Consider the following 19,385-nt stretch of genomic DNA (forward strand, 5'->3'; position numbering starts at 1 on the left):
TCATGGGGAAAGCAAAAGAATTGTCAAAGGATCTGCGGGAAAAGGTAGTTGTAGTGTATAAAACAGGAAAGGGATATAAAAAGATATCCAAGGAATTGAGAATGCCAATCAGCAGTGTTCAAACTCTAATAAAGAAGTGGAAAATGAGGGGTTCTGTTGAAACCAAACCACTTCCAACATTCCAACATGACAATGAGCCAAAACACAAGGCCAAGTCGACCTGTCATTGGCTACAGCAGAATAAAGTGAAGGTTCTGGAGTGGCCATCTCAGTCTCCTGACCTCAATATCATTGAGCCACTCTGGGGAGATCTCAAACGTGCAGTTCATGCAAGACAGCCCAAGAATTTACAGGAACTGGAGGCTTCTTGCCAAGAAGAATGGGCAGCTTTACCATCTGAGAAGATAAAGAGCCTCATCCACAACTACCACAAAAGACTTCAAGCTGTTATTGATGTTAAAGGGGGCAATACACGGTATTAAGAACTGGGGTATGTAAACTTTTGATCAGGGTCATTTGGGTAGTTTCTGTTCTTATGATTTAAAAAGAGTAAATACAGTTGACTGATAATAAATGGCTTTAGCCAAACACTAACCATTAGTGAAAGAAAAGTTTTGTGTTATCATTTATATTCTCTGAAAAACGGCCCAGAAATCATAAATTCTGCCAGGGTATGTAAACTTATGAGCACAACTGTATGTACACTACAAGGTGTGTAGCAGGGATACTAACCCAGGTCCTTGAGGGCCACTGCCGTGCTTGCTTCCTGGTAATCAGCAGTGGGTATGGCAGGGACAGTTGGTAAACAAGCAGGGGCAGTGGCCCTCAAGCACCTGGGTTTGTCCACCCTTGGTGGTGTATAGTAACACAAGTTACAGTTTTCAAATTTTTTTTAAACAACTGATTCACAGTTCCTCTTGCTGGTAGCATAAAATGTATCACTGACAGTATTTGTAAAAATGTAGTTCACTGCCATCTTCCTATTTGTGTTTAGGGCCCTTTAATTAGTGCTAAAACCCAGGATTTTTGTTTACCACTGGTCAGAAAGTTAGATATCATAATGATAAGAAGCACAGACATACACATGCAAAAATTCACACACACACGCACACACACATACACATACACAGGTGGATACCTTGGCTGTGCGCCCGTGCTCGAGACACTCTTGTAGGTCCAGCTTGTCATTTGCCATGGGTGTCAAAGGTCTGCAATCCCCATGCAGTGGAAAAAAGAGAAGTCATGAAATATTAAAACAAGTAAAATGTTAATTAAAACTTGTATTTCTAAATAATTCACCAGAAAGTGAACTCTTCATAACAGTGCTTGTGTGTGTACATATATCACCTGGACATGCCTGGCAGGTTTCCCCAGAAATAGCGAGCGCGGTGGGCAGCAGATACTTCCTTGGCATCAATCATTACTGGGTTACACTTAAGAGGAACAGCACAGTTACTTCTGAACCTCTGCTGCATTTAGTGTATAAAACTATGAAAATGCTGTTTATTGTACCTCTAAAAAGCGGGAGATGTCACGTTTGTCACTGACTCCCATAGCGACCACATTCTCAAACAGCCAGAAAAAAGGCCGCTCGTCACCTGGCTTTGGTCGAGCCTCATGCAGCAGACGGTAAAACTCGAAAAACAACCGACCAGTTCCCTCTGCAGGAGGACAGAGAAAGGTTAACATCCATATTTCATTTCACATGATGAAAAACAAATGAAAATAGAACAAGTTATTAGGTCCTTTGAGCATTTGAGGTTTTAATATTAACAGAGATAAAAATTTTACTTGGTCCCTAAAAGTTTGTTATTTTTAAAACATCTCCAGAGCAGAAACATCCCCTCGTCTTACCATAAAGGCCTTTTCTTGCAGGGTTGACTATGGAGAGGTCATTGCAGGGGCTTCCTCCTATCACCAGGTCAAATGGTCCCCACTCTTCGATCTGAGAGACAAAACACAACACATATTAGCTTCAGATCAGAGAAAAGAGGTTAAAGAGCAGCTTGGTGGCACTGATCTGAACTCAAGTGAACCATTCAGGCAACAATGTCCACAGATCTTTCAGATGTTTACATGCTCTGCTTTTGAACTGTAGGAGGAAAAGATTTTTCTTACATGTTTGCGTGTTACATTGCGTACGTCTCCGACATACATGATGCGTCCTTGGTGTCGAACCATGCCAACAGTGATAGAGTCTTCACACACTTCAGATGCGACATATTTGTCAACCTGGATTCCCAAATCCTTCAGCACCAACAGCCCTGGTTTCAAATTTAACAACTTTGGCTTTACTCAGACAAAACAGACAATTTGACAGTGTCACCTTGTCACCATCTCTGTACCTCATGATGGTGCTACAGAAGTTAGGAAATCTGTGGTGAACATGACAGACATTGCCTATGAACAGATTCACGTCACTACACACACTTACCTGTTGCAATACCATCGAACAAGGAGAGGACTCTGATTGGTTGCCTCTTTTCTGCCGCCACTGGAGGATACAACTTGGCTGGCTCCTAAAATCGAGAGAAAAAAAAAAGAAAGAAGCTACAGATAAGATTAGATACAAAAGATGCTAACGTTTAGGTAAAGACCAGAGATCAGCTCCATTTGTGGTAATGACCTGGTCATCTTTGTAAAATCTGGTTGGGGAACATCAATAACTATATGTTAATATGGTCTGTTTCCATTTGTATTAGCCTTCATAGATAATTTACAGCTGACAAGCCCTGCACTGTAACCTGCACTGAACCCTGCGTTTCTTATTTAACTAGTGGACTGCAGATTCAAAATTAGATAACAAATACATCAAATTTACTACTGCTAACTGACTGGAATAGAATAAATGCATTTGTTTTTGAGCAGAGTTGTATGAACTGCAAGTCTGGAAGCTTTTTGTCATTCAGACACAGGTGATTTTAATGAGCAATAAGTTGGAAATTAATGATATAAGGAGAGAAGAAAGTTTTCTGTTCTGTTACAGGCTGCATCAGTGAAGGACTGAAAACTTCTTTTGCTGTTGCAGCCTCAACAACCATTATGAGTGACAGTTACCCCCCTTTCACACTAGTGAAATCCATTAATAAAAGTTCTCCTCAATTTCAGTCATTTATTAGAGAATTCTGCTCGTTTCATCAGAATAATCTCCCCAACAAGACAAAACTGTTTAATTATTTGGTGCTGTCATTGACTTTATGATAAATGTTGGATGTTGGAACTCTAGTAAGACTGTGGTTGTGAAAAGTGCTCTAGCACATACTTGGACATGAGACAATGATGTGAAACTGCTGTCATATTGAACAAGGAGCCTTCCTGAAGGAAGCTTGTCTGTTTTGACATAGTTTATTTCATTACATCTGTGATGTCAGAGCCTGACTTACAAATTCTTGTTCGTGGTTGTTGGCAAAGAAGTGCTGTAGTCTGCACGGCCAGTCATCCCGTCTACGCAGTAACCCGTAGGTGCTCCGTGGTCCACACATGTAGCAGTTCCAGGGGTCTTCTTTGATGGCTGCTGCCGCTGAGCCGGCCCCTACCAGCAGATCCACACACTCCACACAAAAACACCTCCACGCACACATACACATAGACCATACACTTAAATACTGATGCACAAGTTTTAGCAAAGTGACTAAATAATGCTGCATAAACCTTGGCTATAGTAAATAAAAGTAGGTAATTTACGCAGAGATCACCTTCAGTTCACAACAGAGATTTAATAGGAGCTATCTTTTAAACTCGTGTATCGGATTTAACCTCGTGTGTTTGGATTTAACTTCCTCAGTTTCACTAGGTAGTACTACCTCTCTTACTTGTTGTAAAATGGCCACTGTACAGCTGGAAGTAATGTGTTGAAAGCAGTTTTGTGGTGAAACCTATTATGGTGACTCCTGTTCTCCGCTGTGTTTGCAGTGATAAAGTTAGAGCCTACTGTAAATGCCAAAATCAACTCTGTACTTACTCTTCATTCACATAAATAAATTTGTTCCATGTGAGTTGTCTGACTCAGTTACCAATAAAGGAAGTCATGCATCATGCTTTGACATTTATGGGTGAACTGTTTTTGTTTATGTGTAATTGAAAACCTTGTTCGGACCACAAAAGATACTTTTGCTTGCCAGTTTCAGACTCAGCATATATTGTACTCCACCGACCTACAGCAGTTGTTGTTGCCACACATGAGAACCTCCCTCCCTCCACAGCAGATGGTGCAGTAGGACTGGTAGCCGTCATCATCATACTGGTAAGCACACTCCAGGAATGAGTTCTGTACATGAGAAGAGGAGTTACAGATATTGCCTTTGTTGTTCACCATAACGAAATTTTATGTTTCTATTTTGTTGTATTTAATGTGAATATGAAATTTCTTCTTTAATAATATTACTGAATCATTACCCAGCCCTGACTGACAAAAGACAGTTTTTCTCTGAGGATTCTTACTTTGCAGCCCTGGCACATCGCTCCTACAAAGAGAGGATGCTCCAGAGAGACATTGAGGCTTCCACAGGAGATACAGATATCTATAGAAAACACATAACAGAAACATGATCCCACAATTAGGAGGAGGAATCTAACGGTGCAATACAAAAGATATTCACTTCTCATTAGTGACAGTAACGTAAGTTTGATTTGTTGATTAATTAAATGATAAATTTAGCCAAATGCCAAAAAATTTAAACAAGAACAAAATTGGATTACAGAGATTTTTAGTTTGGAACTGGAAAATTTACAAGTAAATGAAATAACTCATAATGTGATAACAGACTAATGAACAGTGTAACAGCGAAACACTGAAAAATGTAATTAAAGTTATGAAAGTTGTATGTGACGTAATGGCAGATTACATTACTTCAGAGTGACATTTTCTGAAATAACAACGTAGGGCTTATATTTAAAGATCTGTCACATTTACAGCCAATTTGAGGGGATATTTTATTATGTTTTGACAAATAATGGCTGTTAACACTTTTTAGCAGCCAATAAATTACTTGCTAAAAGATGCAAGTGATAAAATGAGCTTTAAGTCATCTCTGTAAAACACCATTTCTACAAGCCAAAGGCATTGTGCAGCCCATTCCCTTAACCTTTATTTCAAATTAACATTTAAGAATAATGCTTGAAAAAAATTTCCAACTTTTACCTTCAATGTTCCTGGTTTTCTTTTTGATTTCATGTATGAGTCTCTCTAGAACAAAAAACAACACCAACATATTGTTTTGAATATGACATACAGAGTCAAGAATTAGTGTAACTAATATGTAGTCAGTATTTTATATTTACTAAATGTAAAAGTTAAGTTACAGGCCTATGATATTGTTTCTTCTTTCTGATGTGATTTTCTGTGTATTTGTCATTGACACTTCAAGGGATTAATGTCAACAACAGCAAAAATACACAACATTGACCTGAATAGAATCAATGAGGAAATGAGGCCTTTCACAGTTTTATAATTCACTCTGGGGCTGGTCAAGAATTGGTAATAAGAGACGAATCAGAAATGAACTGAGGAAATGCATACCAAATATTTCTAAATTAAAATACCAAGAGATTCTGGGTTCATTTTTCTGTTTACCTCTGGTTCCTTCGTCAATCACCTCTCTGATCTTAGCTTTTTCAGCTGAGTTCTTGCGAGGTTTCTTTGCAGGTGGAGGCGTGTATGCTGCCTCGGGCTCTGACCACATTTCTGGGTACACTTCCTTATACGGATTCTGCTCCTCTGTGGGGCAAAGACATTGAAGGAACACAGTTTTTATTATCATATGGTCGTAACAGCCAAAACGAGTTTGCTTTTTACAGCAATGACTCTTTAGCTTTAAACCTGTTGTAATAGAAGTATTTCTCCAGTGTGTACATTCATATGTCATATGTACTTTTGATATTAACAAAGGTGTGTATACCCTCTGGAGGGTCCAGTGATTGTGGGCCACTGGGTAGGAAGCCGGTCATGGCCCACTCTATCATCTCTCTGGTCTGAATCTCCACCCCCTCTGCATCATCACTAGCATCACAGGAAGGAACTGGCCTCCCCGCCCGCACACTGGCCACCTAAACTCAAAACAAACACACACACACACACGCACACGCACACACACACACGCACACACACACAATTACATAAGTTTCTTTTGGATTTTACCAATCAAGTTTCCAGCCACATTTTTCTGATACAATGATCAGAACTAGGAGATTACAAGTGATAGGGGTATTTGTTTATCATGTTTAAATAAAAATGTATAGCGCACAGCGTAACAACAGGCTGAATAAAACTATAAATATGCTAACTCCATGTAATTATGCAGAAAATGCTGATACAAGTGCAGATTTTAGTATGCAACTCCTTATTACAAGGATGGGCGTACCATAGAAGTTCTGAGTTCTGTATTGTTGAAAAGCAAAAAGAAAGAAAAAAATCTAAAAAATGTACCCACATGTTGCCATGTTACCATAAATTGTGGGCAGAGCTGGATGACAACAGCACCTCCACAAATGCAAAATAAGAGTGTTATATAAAAGAATGAGTAAAATATGAACTTTAGACCTGTTGATAACCACAGATATTTGAAATAAGTGCAGTAACAGAAAACTTTATGGGCCATTAAAAAAGAGACACAAAACCACACACTCCCTCACATTAAGAAGCTGAGTTTCAATAGTGAGATTGTTACCTGCAGAGCCTCAAAAATAGCTTTCCGGTACATGGACTGTTTGTTGTAGGTTGGCTGGTGGAAGGCAGATGAGAAAGAGCTCAATGGCATCAGCTTTTCCACACAAACCTACAAAACAAAAAATATATATATAATAAATGTCATCAAGATTAAAGTAGGAGTCCAATCATTCTTTTAGCTTGTGATCAAGGTATCTCCTTATAAATGTTTTTACTACATTCTGAATTCAAATAATTAAAAAGAAAATAGAAAAAAGTCAAGGTCAGCTTTCAGCAGTAAAAGATAATACCACTCACTGGAGTTTCTGCTGAGAGAAAATAAAAGTTTTGAATTGAACACTTGAATAGCTGTTAAACACTAAGTTAAACTTGTTAGACTGGAGTAAAATTGTGTTTAAAAGTTTAGGAATGCCTTAACTAAGACATATATTGGTATCTATAAAAGTATAAAGTTGAAATATTAAGATTTAGGGTGTTAAAGTTCTACATTAAAGTCAAATTACATCCAATACATCAGGTTCACTTTCTGAGTCCTTGATATGACTAAATGAGCATCTGATCAATTTAGTCGTGAAACTAAAGATACCTACCACAGAGAACTTGCCGTCTCCAAACCACATGACCCAGCGAGTGCCATCTGCAGCTCGACTCCGGCCACTCATCCACCAGGAAACAATCCTGCCAGGCCACCAAGAGAAACCTCGCAGCTTCCCAAACACCAGTGTACCGATGCCAAAGCCCCGGCCGTCCTGTCAGCACATGCACAGAAAACATAATTTGCTCATTTATCATGTGAAGGTGGCTCTCAGCCATCAGCCAAGTTTTGATGCTCAGGTTGTAAGAGGAGAACTATAAGTTTCTAAATGGGGAATATGTTTTATGTTACAGTTATTAAAGAATGACACTTTGAAAGTATGGCAGTATCAAATTTCCAATATGAGTTACTTTACACTGAATGTAAGTGTCTAAAAGCTACATATAATATGATAATTAATGGCACCATGTTTTCCAGGCCAAAAGGGGATAATGTTAGGACAAACTGCAATTCAGTCTTTCAACCTTCATCAAGGTGTCTGAAGAAGCTTGGAGAATAATAAATAATACATTTTCCATCTTTGGCAAAGTGGTGAGTGATTTGTTGTGTCTCATTTCCATTAGTCATGTTGCTTTGAATGTACTGTCCTGTTTCTCAAATTTTACCCCCTCTTCAAATGAATACACAAGGTTATTCCCCCAGCTAGCTAACTATTATTAGCGAGTCATGCATTGTCTTGTTAGATGTGTTAAACAATGACTGAGGCCACTAACACCTTTATTACATGATGCGAGTGCATGTGATGACATGAAATAAGGAAGAAAGAAAGGTCCACGCTCAGATTCAATGAATTTCATGGCTGGTGTATTTACCTATAATGTGTGTCGCATTGAGAAATTAATTTACAATAATCGAAAAGCATATTTTTGAACCTCTGAAAAGCAGCTTCACCAATCAAGAAGGGTGGCTGCATTTGTGATAGCTAGCATGATTTATAATGAAGAAAAAGGATATTTTGCTGTATCAGCTGAAAAAAGGTCCAACTGAAGAAGAAGACAACAAAGAGAGTAAAATAAAGGAGGAAAAAAACAGCCTTCAACTGAAAATTCAACAGCTACATAAAATAATGATTCATTGCCAGCAGGGATGCCATTGTTCTATTTCAAACACACAGCAAGACCACACCTGACAGTCCTCTATGTGGGATCACCTGTGTGCACTGGCAGCGTAGTTTAAGACGTATTTTCCCAATGTAAAAGACCCAAAAAAGTGGAGAAAAGTAATATACAATCCCTTTAATACCGAACTATCCTGATGTACTCTTGATGCTAAAACACGACAGGAAAGTTAATTTGCATGGATGCTTGTATCATCTCCCTGGATGAATAGTTAAAGCAGAATCCTCTGAACTGCTCCCTTTTCTAACTGTGTGAGTCTGGCTTTCAGAGCTCACCACTACCAAAACAAGGCTCTGAAGGAGCCTGAATCTTAAAAACACACTGGGCTTATCACTCATAGACACCACCCTGTTTTATGGTGTACTATGCCTTGTAGTTATGAATAAATCTTAACACAGCATTAGAAACGGACATATGTGCACCATGCTTTATGCCTGTAATAAATATTTTTAGCTGCTAGGTTGAGCAAGCCTGGGAACTCTTTAAGCCACTGAGGCGCCAGTTGTCAAGATGATGGTCAAATTTCTAATTTTTGAGCACACATAGGTAAAGAAAGAAAATTTGGTAATATAATCAATGATCCTGAACAGCTGCTAATGGACCTTGTGGTGACATTATAAAGTCAAAGCTGAATCAACTTAAATGAAACACAAACACTTGCAGCATAATTAGTGGCTGCTGTACCTGGTACTCAATCTCACTAGGAGTGGCCTGGTCTCCCCTGGCGACTGGCTCCGGAGTCACGGCGACTGTTGGGGAGGCGGGGTCTGTGTGTTGCTGTGAAGGGGGAGGAGCTGGACTCGCAGGCTCCTCCTCTTTTTGAAAGTCAGCCTCTGATAGGTCGTCCATCATGTTTATCTCTGCCTCTCTGTACGCTCGTCGCTCAGCCTGTGAAGGAAGCACAGAGACATTCAAAGTTAGGTTTGTTGAAACGGTAATTTCTATTTGTAATCAACAGTTTTGTTTCATATTGATCAAACCTATTAAGAAATACTGTATATTTGACTCCATGTCAAGTCAAAGCCAAGTAATTGTGTATCCAAGCAACCTAGTAACCATGTTTGTGTATCCACTGTTAGCTAATTGAAAATGTATATTAACAGAAAAACAAATATAATAATGATAGCTTTATAACAAAGCACTTTCCAAGTTAACAAGTAAATTAAACAAGTTCAAACAAACAATTACACATGAAAAGCAAAGTTAGACTAGATAGCAAAGGCAAACATGCTAAAATAACACTACATGGTGTTTACATTTGATTTAAAGTGAGTTTTGATTTTATCTGTCAAAATTGCTTGGCATACTCCTCACCTCTGCACTATGCCAGATTTACCAGCAGCAAGTCTACATGATTCACCATTTATGGGTGAGTTTTTGTAAGAATTTCCTTTAGGGAAAACGCCTCCACACAGATAACCTCCTCCACTAGTGCTGACGTGATTAGATAATGGATTACTCATTCAAATCTTTTCAAGTACATTCAATCAAATGAAAATACACAGCATTTACACTAGCTTATGATTGACGGCCATTTTTCTTTCCATTTGACTTTTAAGGAACATTTTGCAGTTTTGGGGAAGGGGGGTTTACTAGAGTTTACACCAGCGAGCTGACAGGAAAGGAGGTGGGAGAATGATGAGAAATGACATAAAACAAAGATCGCAGGCTGAACTCAAACACTGTGGCTTATGTTGTTTTTGGTTTTATTATTTTTGAAAAACAACATCCTACCAAATACTATTATAACTACTTATATTAGCACGCTGTGTACATACCAAAACAGAAACAAGAAACAACTACATAAAAGGATATTATTACACAGTAGTAAACTATTGTTAACGCTTGCCAAGTTATGTTGTATCCTGTCATGACGGAAAAGTCTGTATATAGTCACAGTCTGGGGATGTCCAATGAGTATAACTTAGGTAGTTTAAAAAAATTGTAAAATAATAACCATTCAACATAGGCATACAAACGTAAACTAAGCTGCAGATGGATCATTTTGCTCCCTGACATTATAAATAATCTATTATGTTTACATGAGTTGAAGTAAGGCAGTTTTGAGTCTTATCACCCAATACATATATAGTTAGTATATATAGTTATTTATCTCTCTTGACATACAATCATGTGGGTACAGCTGTCTAATGATGTCTCTGCATCTCAGTCTTTATGAAAAATCATAATCCGTTTACATGTCACTATAACCTGGTTTCTATTGTTAAACAGATGGATTTATACTCTCTCTAATTTCTGTCACGTGTCTGATAGGAGAAAAATAAAACAAAAAAATGTATTTATCCTGCATGTGAGTGTGAGATCCTATTAATCTAAACCTACTCCAATTAGTTCAGGTGATAGCGTTCCAACAAACAGTAATGTACTGTAGAAGTGATCAATTTTCCAATAGATACAAAACTGTAGGCAAACAATCACCACACTAAGATGAAAAGTATATTATCAAGCCAATATACTGTAAGTCTAACCTGACCTGAAAAGATCATTCACAGAGTTTCTCAGTCAGTAACACTGGCACTGACTTACAGTTTGTTTTTGTCATTGATTATTTCCAGGGTCTGCTGAGGACATCGTTCCCTCATGTGTGTTCCCTTATAATTTGCTGATTTATAATAACCTTTTTGTTTTACCCCTGGTGGTCTTATAGACAAACACAATCCTTTGAGGAGGACTGATGTTTTGATGTGGATCTTACTAGCTGATGGGGCGGCTGCTCTAGATCAAGGCCTTAGTGCCCTGGGCTGTAGGAACAATCCTTTAATTGTTCCTCTAAACAGGAAGTGAGCAGGGAGAAAGGGTGCGGTGCAGAGAGAGTTCAGTGGGTTCAGCTCAGGAGGAACAGAGAGAGTAAATAGGATTATAATATAAAACTGAGGAATACAATACAGACAGAAAGTGAAGCATGTGTGATGGGAGGGATAAAGGCAGAGAGAAGAGAAAGCTACATCTTCAAGTAGGTTAAGGACTCTATTGGCAAATGATGCACCACAATAGAAATTTAACCTAAAATATATCCTATGTTAACACTAATATAGCAACAACTTTTAAGCAAATTTAAAGAACTGATCACAAACTATTTTTTCAGACATTAGGAGTCATGGTTTTGACCACATGGCAAATGGGAGCCAAATATTCACTCTCCTTTTAGCTATAGATGGTCTACACAAACTGAGAGCTTTTTATCTCCATCATGTTCACCAGCAGGCTGTTGATGCCTGCCTGATGTTTAGTTCAGTGCAGGTAGACTAAGGTGCATTGAGCATTTACACTGAAAATAGCTGCCTGCTGATGCTGAAAATGCTACAAGAGAGACAAGAGAGTGAAGACGCAGGTCATAAACCAAAACAATGAGCTGAAAGTTGAAATAAAGCTCAGCAGAGCTGAGAAGAACCACAAGGTCAGGTGACAATTTTCTGTGGGTTTGTCACAACAACTGACCCTTTCCCTTTTATTGCACTTAATATTTTAATCCATTGCCTATATAAAATATTGATTAAAGTACCTTTAAAGTCATTTTTCTCTTTTATTAGCCATTACTGTACCATTTACAGCCAAAAGTTCTTGCATGATGGGGCTTAAATAGCAGGATATACTTGAAACAATGTCGTTCCTAGGACATGTCAGCCAAACAGGTCTAGAGACCGAAGGTGCAATAATCAGCACAATTTTACTACAAGCAAATTTTGGGAAGTCCTTTGCAGAAACATTGCAGCTGTGAGCTCTTTCTTTCAAAAGAACCCAATTTAAAAATAATCATGACCTCAGTGCTTACTACACTGCAAGAATCTCACTGTGGCCCAGATGTAAAATCCCATGACTCCTTCAGAGCGTTTCCGTGACCTAAATACATTCTAACTTTTTGGTTTTTAACACTGGGGAGAACTATTCAGTTTCGCCATTATTGAGTTGAAAACCACAATGTAATGTAATAAATGAGTCATTCTTCCAGAACAAAAAAAGAAAAGGAGAATGCCAGAAGAAAGAGGGAGGAAGACAGCATAAATTCAAGTGGAAGAAACAGTAAAAGTGTGTAAAAGTGAGTGTTGGATCTTGAGGTGAGAAGGTCAGTTTTTCCCACTCCTGTTGACCTGTGACCTCATAAAAACCTAATCAGCCTGTTACACAGATCATAGACCACACACACATGCATGTGCACTGTAAAAGAAACTCCATATGTCATCATGGGTTTCTAAAACATGTGGGACACTTAAAATAAAAGCCTGGATTTCTACTTAACACAAATAAAATAAAGTGTTAGTGTGTCACAAATACTATGACAAATAATTGTGCCAAACTGACAAAATGAAGAATAGCTAATACATGGTTGATTTTTGAGTGTGCTGTTGATGGATACAAATGTGGCAGAATGCAACGTAAAAAGGAAACAAAAGAGCTATTCACAGCTGGAAAATATTAAAATTATTTGTGGGTGGTATTGGTGAATGCGGCTTCATTATTTTATATGTTTTCCAGATATTATTTTTTTCTTTAATATGTTTGTTATCAATTCTTTATATAGTATTTAAACTTGAAGGCATATAACGTTTTAGCTTTGTGATTTGTGTTTTAATTTCTTGATCTAGCAGTGACCTGTTGCATTAAATGCCTTTGAAGATACTTGTCATTGATGCATTAGAAATAACAGCAATATTACTATAAACATGAAGCACCAAATTTTCCTGCAGAATTCAATTAATTTACACCTCATTTCCTCTTCAATTTTTGTTGCTGTTAAGAAAGCTTGACCATTTTTGTCAGCATCTGGACCTGATCATCCCATTAAAAGACTTGGACCTGACTCGTGTTGCTAAGAGATACCAGCCAAAATCCTGCTTACTGGATGCAACTGTGTTTGTTGCCTGGCAACATTAGCTGATTGAACAGTCCATCAGGAAGCTTTGCTGCTTTCAGGGATGAAGCTGAGTCACTGATGACAGAAGAGTCTATATTCATCTGCTCAGATTTCTGTGAAAGCAACACTGAAAAAAACTGAAGGGTCAGTTTCATACAGAGAGAGAGGAGTCCTCAAAAAACAAAACCCTGCTCTTCCGCTTGATTACTGACTGTGTGGCTGATTGACTGCACTGAATGCATCTTATTTTTAATGCCTACACATATTAAGTGTGAATGTACCCAATTCTTATATTTTTGTATATACCTAAAACTTTAATAACTTACATTTTTATCAGATTTAAAGGAAAGCATGTTGGGTCAAATGCTGAAAATCTGAATGTACAGTCTGCCATGAAATTAAACATATAGTACAAATATACATTTTTACATTAATCTAATCTACAACTGAGTACAGGGTTCAGGGATATGGCCCATTTAACAATTTAAATTTTGAAAGATGTTTTTAACACCACACAAATGCAATTTAACAGTCATACTGAAGTACTTTCTACCTTTCTGTTTGGGCTTTCAAATTAAAAGTGTGTCAACAAGAAAAAGGCCTTGACAAATATTGATTTTTGAAAATTCTGCAAATTCTTCATTTGAATCCTAGAAGTTTTGTGTGCATGTTAGCACCTTTTATTTGGAACTGCATACTAACCCAAGTTTTAAACCTGCACCATACATACAAGGTCACTACTTTAGATTACATTAGATGCAAATTATATTAGATGTTCACTACTTTTCACTAAAGCACACTTGTGGAACTGTGCTATTACTATCAATAGTATTAATATCATCAGAGGTCTTTAAAGAGATTCTACTCAACAATCAAAATCTGCATTAACTGATTGAACTGTACCATCATCAAAACCGAAACCTGCCACTGTGATTTTTTTTCTGTTTTATTGACTTAAACAAGTCAACACCCAGATTAATACCAGATGTTTTATGCATTGAGTGTCTTCATTATGAGGTAAAACTGTTTATGCTGAGGTGCATGATGGGATGTATGATGCCAGAATACTGTCATTACCATGCTATATAAAAGTGATCTAAGGAACTGCTTGATTTTTAACATGAAAAGGAAGTGTGCAAATGCTATATGGCTGACAGCAACATGGTACTTAGAAAAAATAAAAAAGGCCAGCATGTCCTTCATGAGGGACAAATAACAGCAGGAGGGAAGAGAAAGACAGAGAGAAGTTGTAATGTTGTGAGTTATATCTTTGAACTTTGACAAACCCCATGACCAGGCCAATGTTTTCAGTCTTAGTGCCACCCCCTTGACCTGTGACTCCTTACCCTGTGACCTAATCAATGAGCCATATCTTAAACCACGCCCACTTTATGAGCGTGACTGACCCTGACCTCAAGATGAACCCACCATTGCTCAATACACACACTACAATTAAGAGAGCAGTTAAGAAGACCCTCTTTCACATAGCCAATAGGAAACACACCAAGTGATTGCTCTTTCATTAGCATTGATCACAGCCGTGGGGCAAGTTAAAAAGCAGTTGACATCCACTGTCGTCCATGATGCTGTAAAGCCTCTGGGAGTGACATGGACCAAACATCTGTCTGATAGCCTTTGAAGGGCAGTACCTCTATAGTTTGGCATTGTAACCATTTGGGTACATTTTCAGCTGGTGTAAAATTGGGAAATGCTTTCAATTGGTAATCAATAGTGTCAAAGTGAACTGAAAAGAAGTCACACTTTATGATCAGAGTGTCTGATGGCTGGCTGAAGACAAAAGCAACATCAATGTGAACCCAACATTGACATAAGTTGGTAATTTAGTGCTTTCTAATCATGGGTACATTTGGGAAACATTTACACACCTAAATTACTAGAATAATTTGATAACTATTGGCACAACTGTTCAATCAAAAATGAAAAACAAAACACAACAAAAAAAACCCAAAAAAGACTAGAAATATTTGTTTCACAGCTGATTAAAGACAACACCAAAGTATACCAAACCCGATGTTTTAATGGGTTGGTATATTATTCTATTAATATTCACTGACTGCTTTTTCAGCCAGTGGAGAAATGGGACACATTTTCTACTGTTAATCTGATCACCCTTTCCCCAAAACAACCTTTTGTAACAAAATGGAATAAAGAATCTGGTTGTTGTTTAAGGAAAATAAAAACAAAATGTACCCTTAACGCTTCATAGTAATACTTTGATGGGTTAGTGTTGTTTTCCAAGTATTAATCTTTTACTATCTATTCCACCTAAAAGGCTCCAGCAGTATCAGTAGAATGACAAGATAAATAATGATCAACAACAACTGAACAGGTTATTAGGTTGTGTTTTTTTATTATTTATGTTTTGAAAACTTCACTGCAGGACCCCAGAAGGAGTTGCAAGATAAATTAGTTTTAAGACACTTAACAGTAGAGGAAAACAGAAGAAAAATGTGTTCATGCAACACTGCTTTCCTTCCTTTTGGAATTTTATCAAATTTCTGTCTATTTTCTTGTAAATGAATGAATAATTTCACTTTTTTGGATTCAAACATTCTAAGCACTGTCTGCTTAAATGACACAACAGCAGTGAATGGAGCCCTCACAGGTCCTGGCATGTTATTTAAGTGGACCAAGCCCAAGAGGGGGATGGGTGGTCAAAGGCTAACATATAAAAGATCCAAATGAATGCTTTTCTTGCCAGTGGGAAACACCTTAAACTAATGTGTGTTAGGTCTAATAAACCTGTAATTCATGTGTTGTACTTAACCTGGCATAAAACCACCAGCAAAATGAGAAAATTAAAACCCCTTATTAAAACAAGTAACATAAAACAAAACTGCAATGAAATTACAAAGACTTAAAAGAAAACCTTACACATGTACACATGGAAAAGAAAAAAATTTAAATCACTTACAGACCAGACATGGCAACCCTGCAACTGTAACCCTTCATCTCTGGCTCTTTTTCTCTCTGTCATTTTCTTCATCTGTCTTGTTCTCACCTTCTCCACCTCTTCCTCCTACACTTTCCTCTCTGTCTCCTCTGTTTCACTCAAGCCCTCAAGTCTTTTTCGCCCTCTCCCTCTCTGCTGATTGGCCAGCAGTGAAGTGTGTGATTTACTGGCTCCTTCACCAAACAGATGTTAAGGTGAACTTCCACAACACACACACACACACACACACACACACACACACACAGTATAGAATTGTCTGGTAGCTCCAGGGGGTTAAGAGTGGTGATGACACACACACACACACACACACACACACACACAGAGTATAGAATTGTCTGGTAGTTCCAGGGGGCTAAGAGTGATCACACACACACACACACACACACACACACAAATCCAGGCTAGTGTTCACGTGAGTGTGTATGAGGTGTGTACATACACAGAGGTCAGAGGTTAGGTAAGCCTCAGTGCTGTGTTAGAAGCAGAATGTCACATTCTCACATATAATCATGCACACGCATTACTATGTAATGCAGTTACACGGCATGTCACATGACACACTTCATAGTGAGGAAACTAGGGGAAGGCTGGCAAAATGTCTGTAAAGTGAATGTTTGAATGTTTTGAATTGGTGGGACACTGCCTGCTTTCATGTGCTACACTGATGCATTTAGTGTGTAATGCATTTAGTCAGGGGCAACAGTTTGACAAGACACACAACCGTGGTGCAATATCTCCTCATTTGTTATAGCTAACAAGTTAGCAAACTGCTGCTTATTTACACATCCAGTAGACACAAAACATTAGCATTTTTCCGGAGTCATGTTTCTATCTGCCTAAAGAAAATAAGTCCCATAGTCACTCTCTTTTCAGCTCTGCTTTCTTCTGAAGCAATATCTGAAAAACATCTGGCAGCTATATGTAGCTGCTAAATGTTTAACTTTCTTCTTCAACTTGTGAGTGGCTTTATAGTGTACTCTGGTGTTTTTTCTAATAAAACTAAAAACTACTTACATCATCTGGGAAGAGGATCATTAAGAGCGCTGAGACTAAATAGTAAATAGTACTATAGTACTAATAGTAAGGTAAACCCAAAACAATGAGCTTAAAGAGGCTAAAAGGCCTAATAAAGCAACAGGGGTCGTAGTAATTTTCGGTGGGTGCATCACTGCAGTCAATACTTTTCACGTTACACATAGGCATTTCTTTATAAATGTAAAGAAAAACACTGATTAAGGAAGGTTTAAGGAGGGGACGTTAACACATCTTGATTATTGTGTTCCAGGACGACGTTATTTGTTGCCTTCCAAAACAATTCAGTGATGCAAAATAATGTGAAAAGATTTAGATAAGATTCAGATTATTTCAGAAAAAAATCATAAAGGCAAGCGACTGCTAGCTAATGTAAACTAACCAAGTTCCAAAACAATAAGCTTTGCAATTGTTTTATGAGCATATAAAGGCATTTACATTTGTTGGGTCTCAAGGAAATACACAATGCATTTTGATTGTTCACAGTGTAGCTTTAATTTGCTAATTTTTAAATCATAGCTAGCATACTTTTTCAAAAGTCAATCCTCGATGATCAGACTGATTGAAAGTTATGAGAATTATGCATCTAACTGATAACAAGTGGTTAAAGGTCACAACAAGGATCAAGGATAAGTGTGTGTGCATGTGTTCAGGATGTGAATTGTTAAATTCAATCAGGTTAAAGCAGGAAAACAGTACAACCTCTAATATATACAGTACTCTATATCCCCACTCAGTATTTATTTTCTTGGCTGTAACTTTAGACATGAAGTGGAAAAAAATGACAGATTTTTTTTGCCCTGAAAAGGGTAACTAGGTTTCCTCCACACAGCAGTGATTTGTGATATTGATGGGGCTGTTAACAGCTGGCTGCAGTTCAGTTGACTGACAGAGCAAACACACACACACACACACACACACAGAGGCAGAAACCTGGAACTGGTTAACCTCTGTCTCCTTCACTGATTTCTCCCTGTTCTCTCTTTCACAGCCTCACATTGTCAAAGCCTGCCTCTTCTCTTGCTTTACATCTCAATTCCTTTCTCTTTCATTTTCCTTTTTTCTGCTTCCTTTATTCTCTTGCCTGCTTTCTTTTTCCATACATCTTTTACTTGCCTTTCCCCATTCGTTTCAGTCTTTCTTCCTTCCATTCTTTTTCTTCCCCTTATTCTGTAGCATTTCTGCTTTGCTTTTCAATCATTCTTACCTCTTTCCTTTTATTTTATTTGACTTTCTCAGTGTCCCTTATCTAACGTGAAACATCCACAGTTAAGCAACAATAATAAAAAGCCTGCACCACTTACAAGGACGTCTATATCACGCATATTTAAAAGAAAATACATATGGATTATCAGTATCAAATGTTTCAACACAGCATATTCATTTTAATGATCACAGAATCTAAAAGTCTCATTAGTTCATATGTACTATTTGTGCTGACAAGACATGAGCCTGATATTTGCAGACAGCTGTTAGCTAGTGTTAGCTCCTTGGCAGGAACAGACTGAATAACACACTGTTCAGTCGACTTGCGCGACCTCACATCTCATAGCCAGAGATAATATATCTTCAGCAAACACAAACAGAGCTGAGATCAGTGTGCAAAGTCTTTTTTGGTCTATTCTTCTGGATGAGAGATTCACAGTGAGACAGCTAACCATCTTGGATCAACACAGACACTAATTATTTACAGTTTTATGAGACTGCCATGACTCAAGTGGCTTATATACAGCAGCTAGGGTTTATGCATATGTTAGTTATACCTATGATCTATGCTCTTTTTAAACATAAATGATCTCTTCTGCACATCAGCCCAGGACTTTAAGAATTGATACTGGATCATTCAACTAAAAAACACAATTAGAGATTAGAAAATGTATTTTTATCCAGCTCCAAACTAAGACAAACTTGTGTATCAGAACTTTGCTTTTTCTTCTTGCTGATCCTATTAATCAGCTCATGGCCCCTTAGCTTAATCTTGTGACCCTTTGAAGGGGCCCAATCCTTAGGTTGACCTGGACTACTGGACCAAACTGGCTAACTGTATACAGGAACTAGCACCACCTCTGTCAGCTTCAACAGTAAAATGCTGTTGATGCATCAGTATCAATGGTCTAATAATGTACTCT

The 19,385-nt window shown here is 37.9% G+C and overlaps 1 protein-coding gene across 8 annotated transcripts in view; it reads right to left on the reverse strand.

The window, feature by feature from the left end:
- dnmt3aa (DNA (cytosine-5-)-methyltransferase 3 alpha a) overlaps positions 1 to 19,385 on the reverse strand; it is a 47,709-nt gene that overhangs the window by 7,455 nt on the left and 20,869 nt on the right. For all 8 annotated transcript variants that reach the window (XM_026319091.2, XM_026319094.1, XM_026319093.2 and 5 more), the window contains 15 exons: positions 9,062 to 9,265; positions 7,255 to 7,413; positions 6,666 to 6,773; positions 5,898 to 6,045; positions 5,573 to 5,716; positions 5,141 to 5,185; positions 4,441 to 4,520; positions 4,155 to 4,267; positions 3,384 to 3,567; positions 2,435 to 2,519; positions 2,119 to 2,264; positions 1,855 to 1,945; positions 1,513 to 1,661; positions 1,348 to 1,433; positions 1,139 to 1,208 (listed from right to left, as the gene is read on the reverse strand). In XM_026319091.2, coding sequence (XP_026174876.1) covers positions 1,139 to 1,208; positions 1,348 to 1,433; positions 1,513 to 1,661; positions 1,855 to 1,945; positions 2,119 to 2,264; positions 2,435 to 2,519; positions 3,384 to 3,567; positions 4,155 to 4,267; positions 4,441 to 4,520; positions 5,141 to 5,185; positions 5,573 to 5,716; positions 5,898 to 6,045; positions 6,666 to 6,773; positions 7,255 to 7,413; positions 9,062 to 9,265 — 1,812 coding nt within the window. The remainder of the gene's footprint in view (positions 1 to 1,138; positions 1,209 to 1,347; positions 1,434 to 1,512; positions 1,662 to 1,854; positions 1,946 to 2,118; positions 2,265 to 2,434; positions 2,520 to 3,383; positions 3,568 to 4,154; positions 4,268 to 4,440; positions 4,521 to 5,140; positions 5,186 to 5,572; positions 5,717 to 5,897; positions 6,046 to 6,665; positions 6,774 to 7,254; positions 7,414 to 9,061; positions 9,266 to 19,385) is intronic.

This window comes from Mastacembelus armatus, chromosome 24 (assembly GCF_900324485.2).
Source record: "Mastacembelus armatus chromosome 24, fMasArm1.2, whole genome shotgun sequence".
Taxonomy (NCBI): Eukaryota; Metazoa; Chordata; class Actinopteri; order Synbranchiformes; family Mastacembelidae; genus Mastacembelus; species Mastacembelus armatus.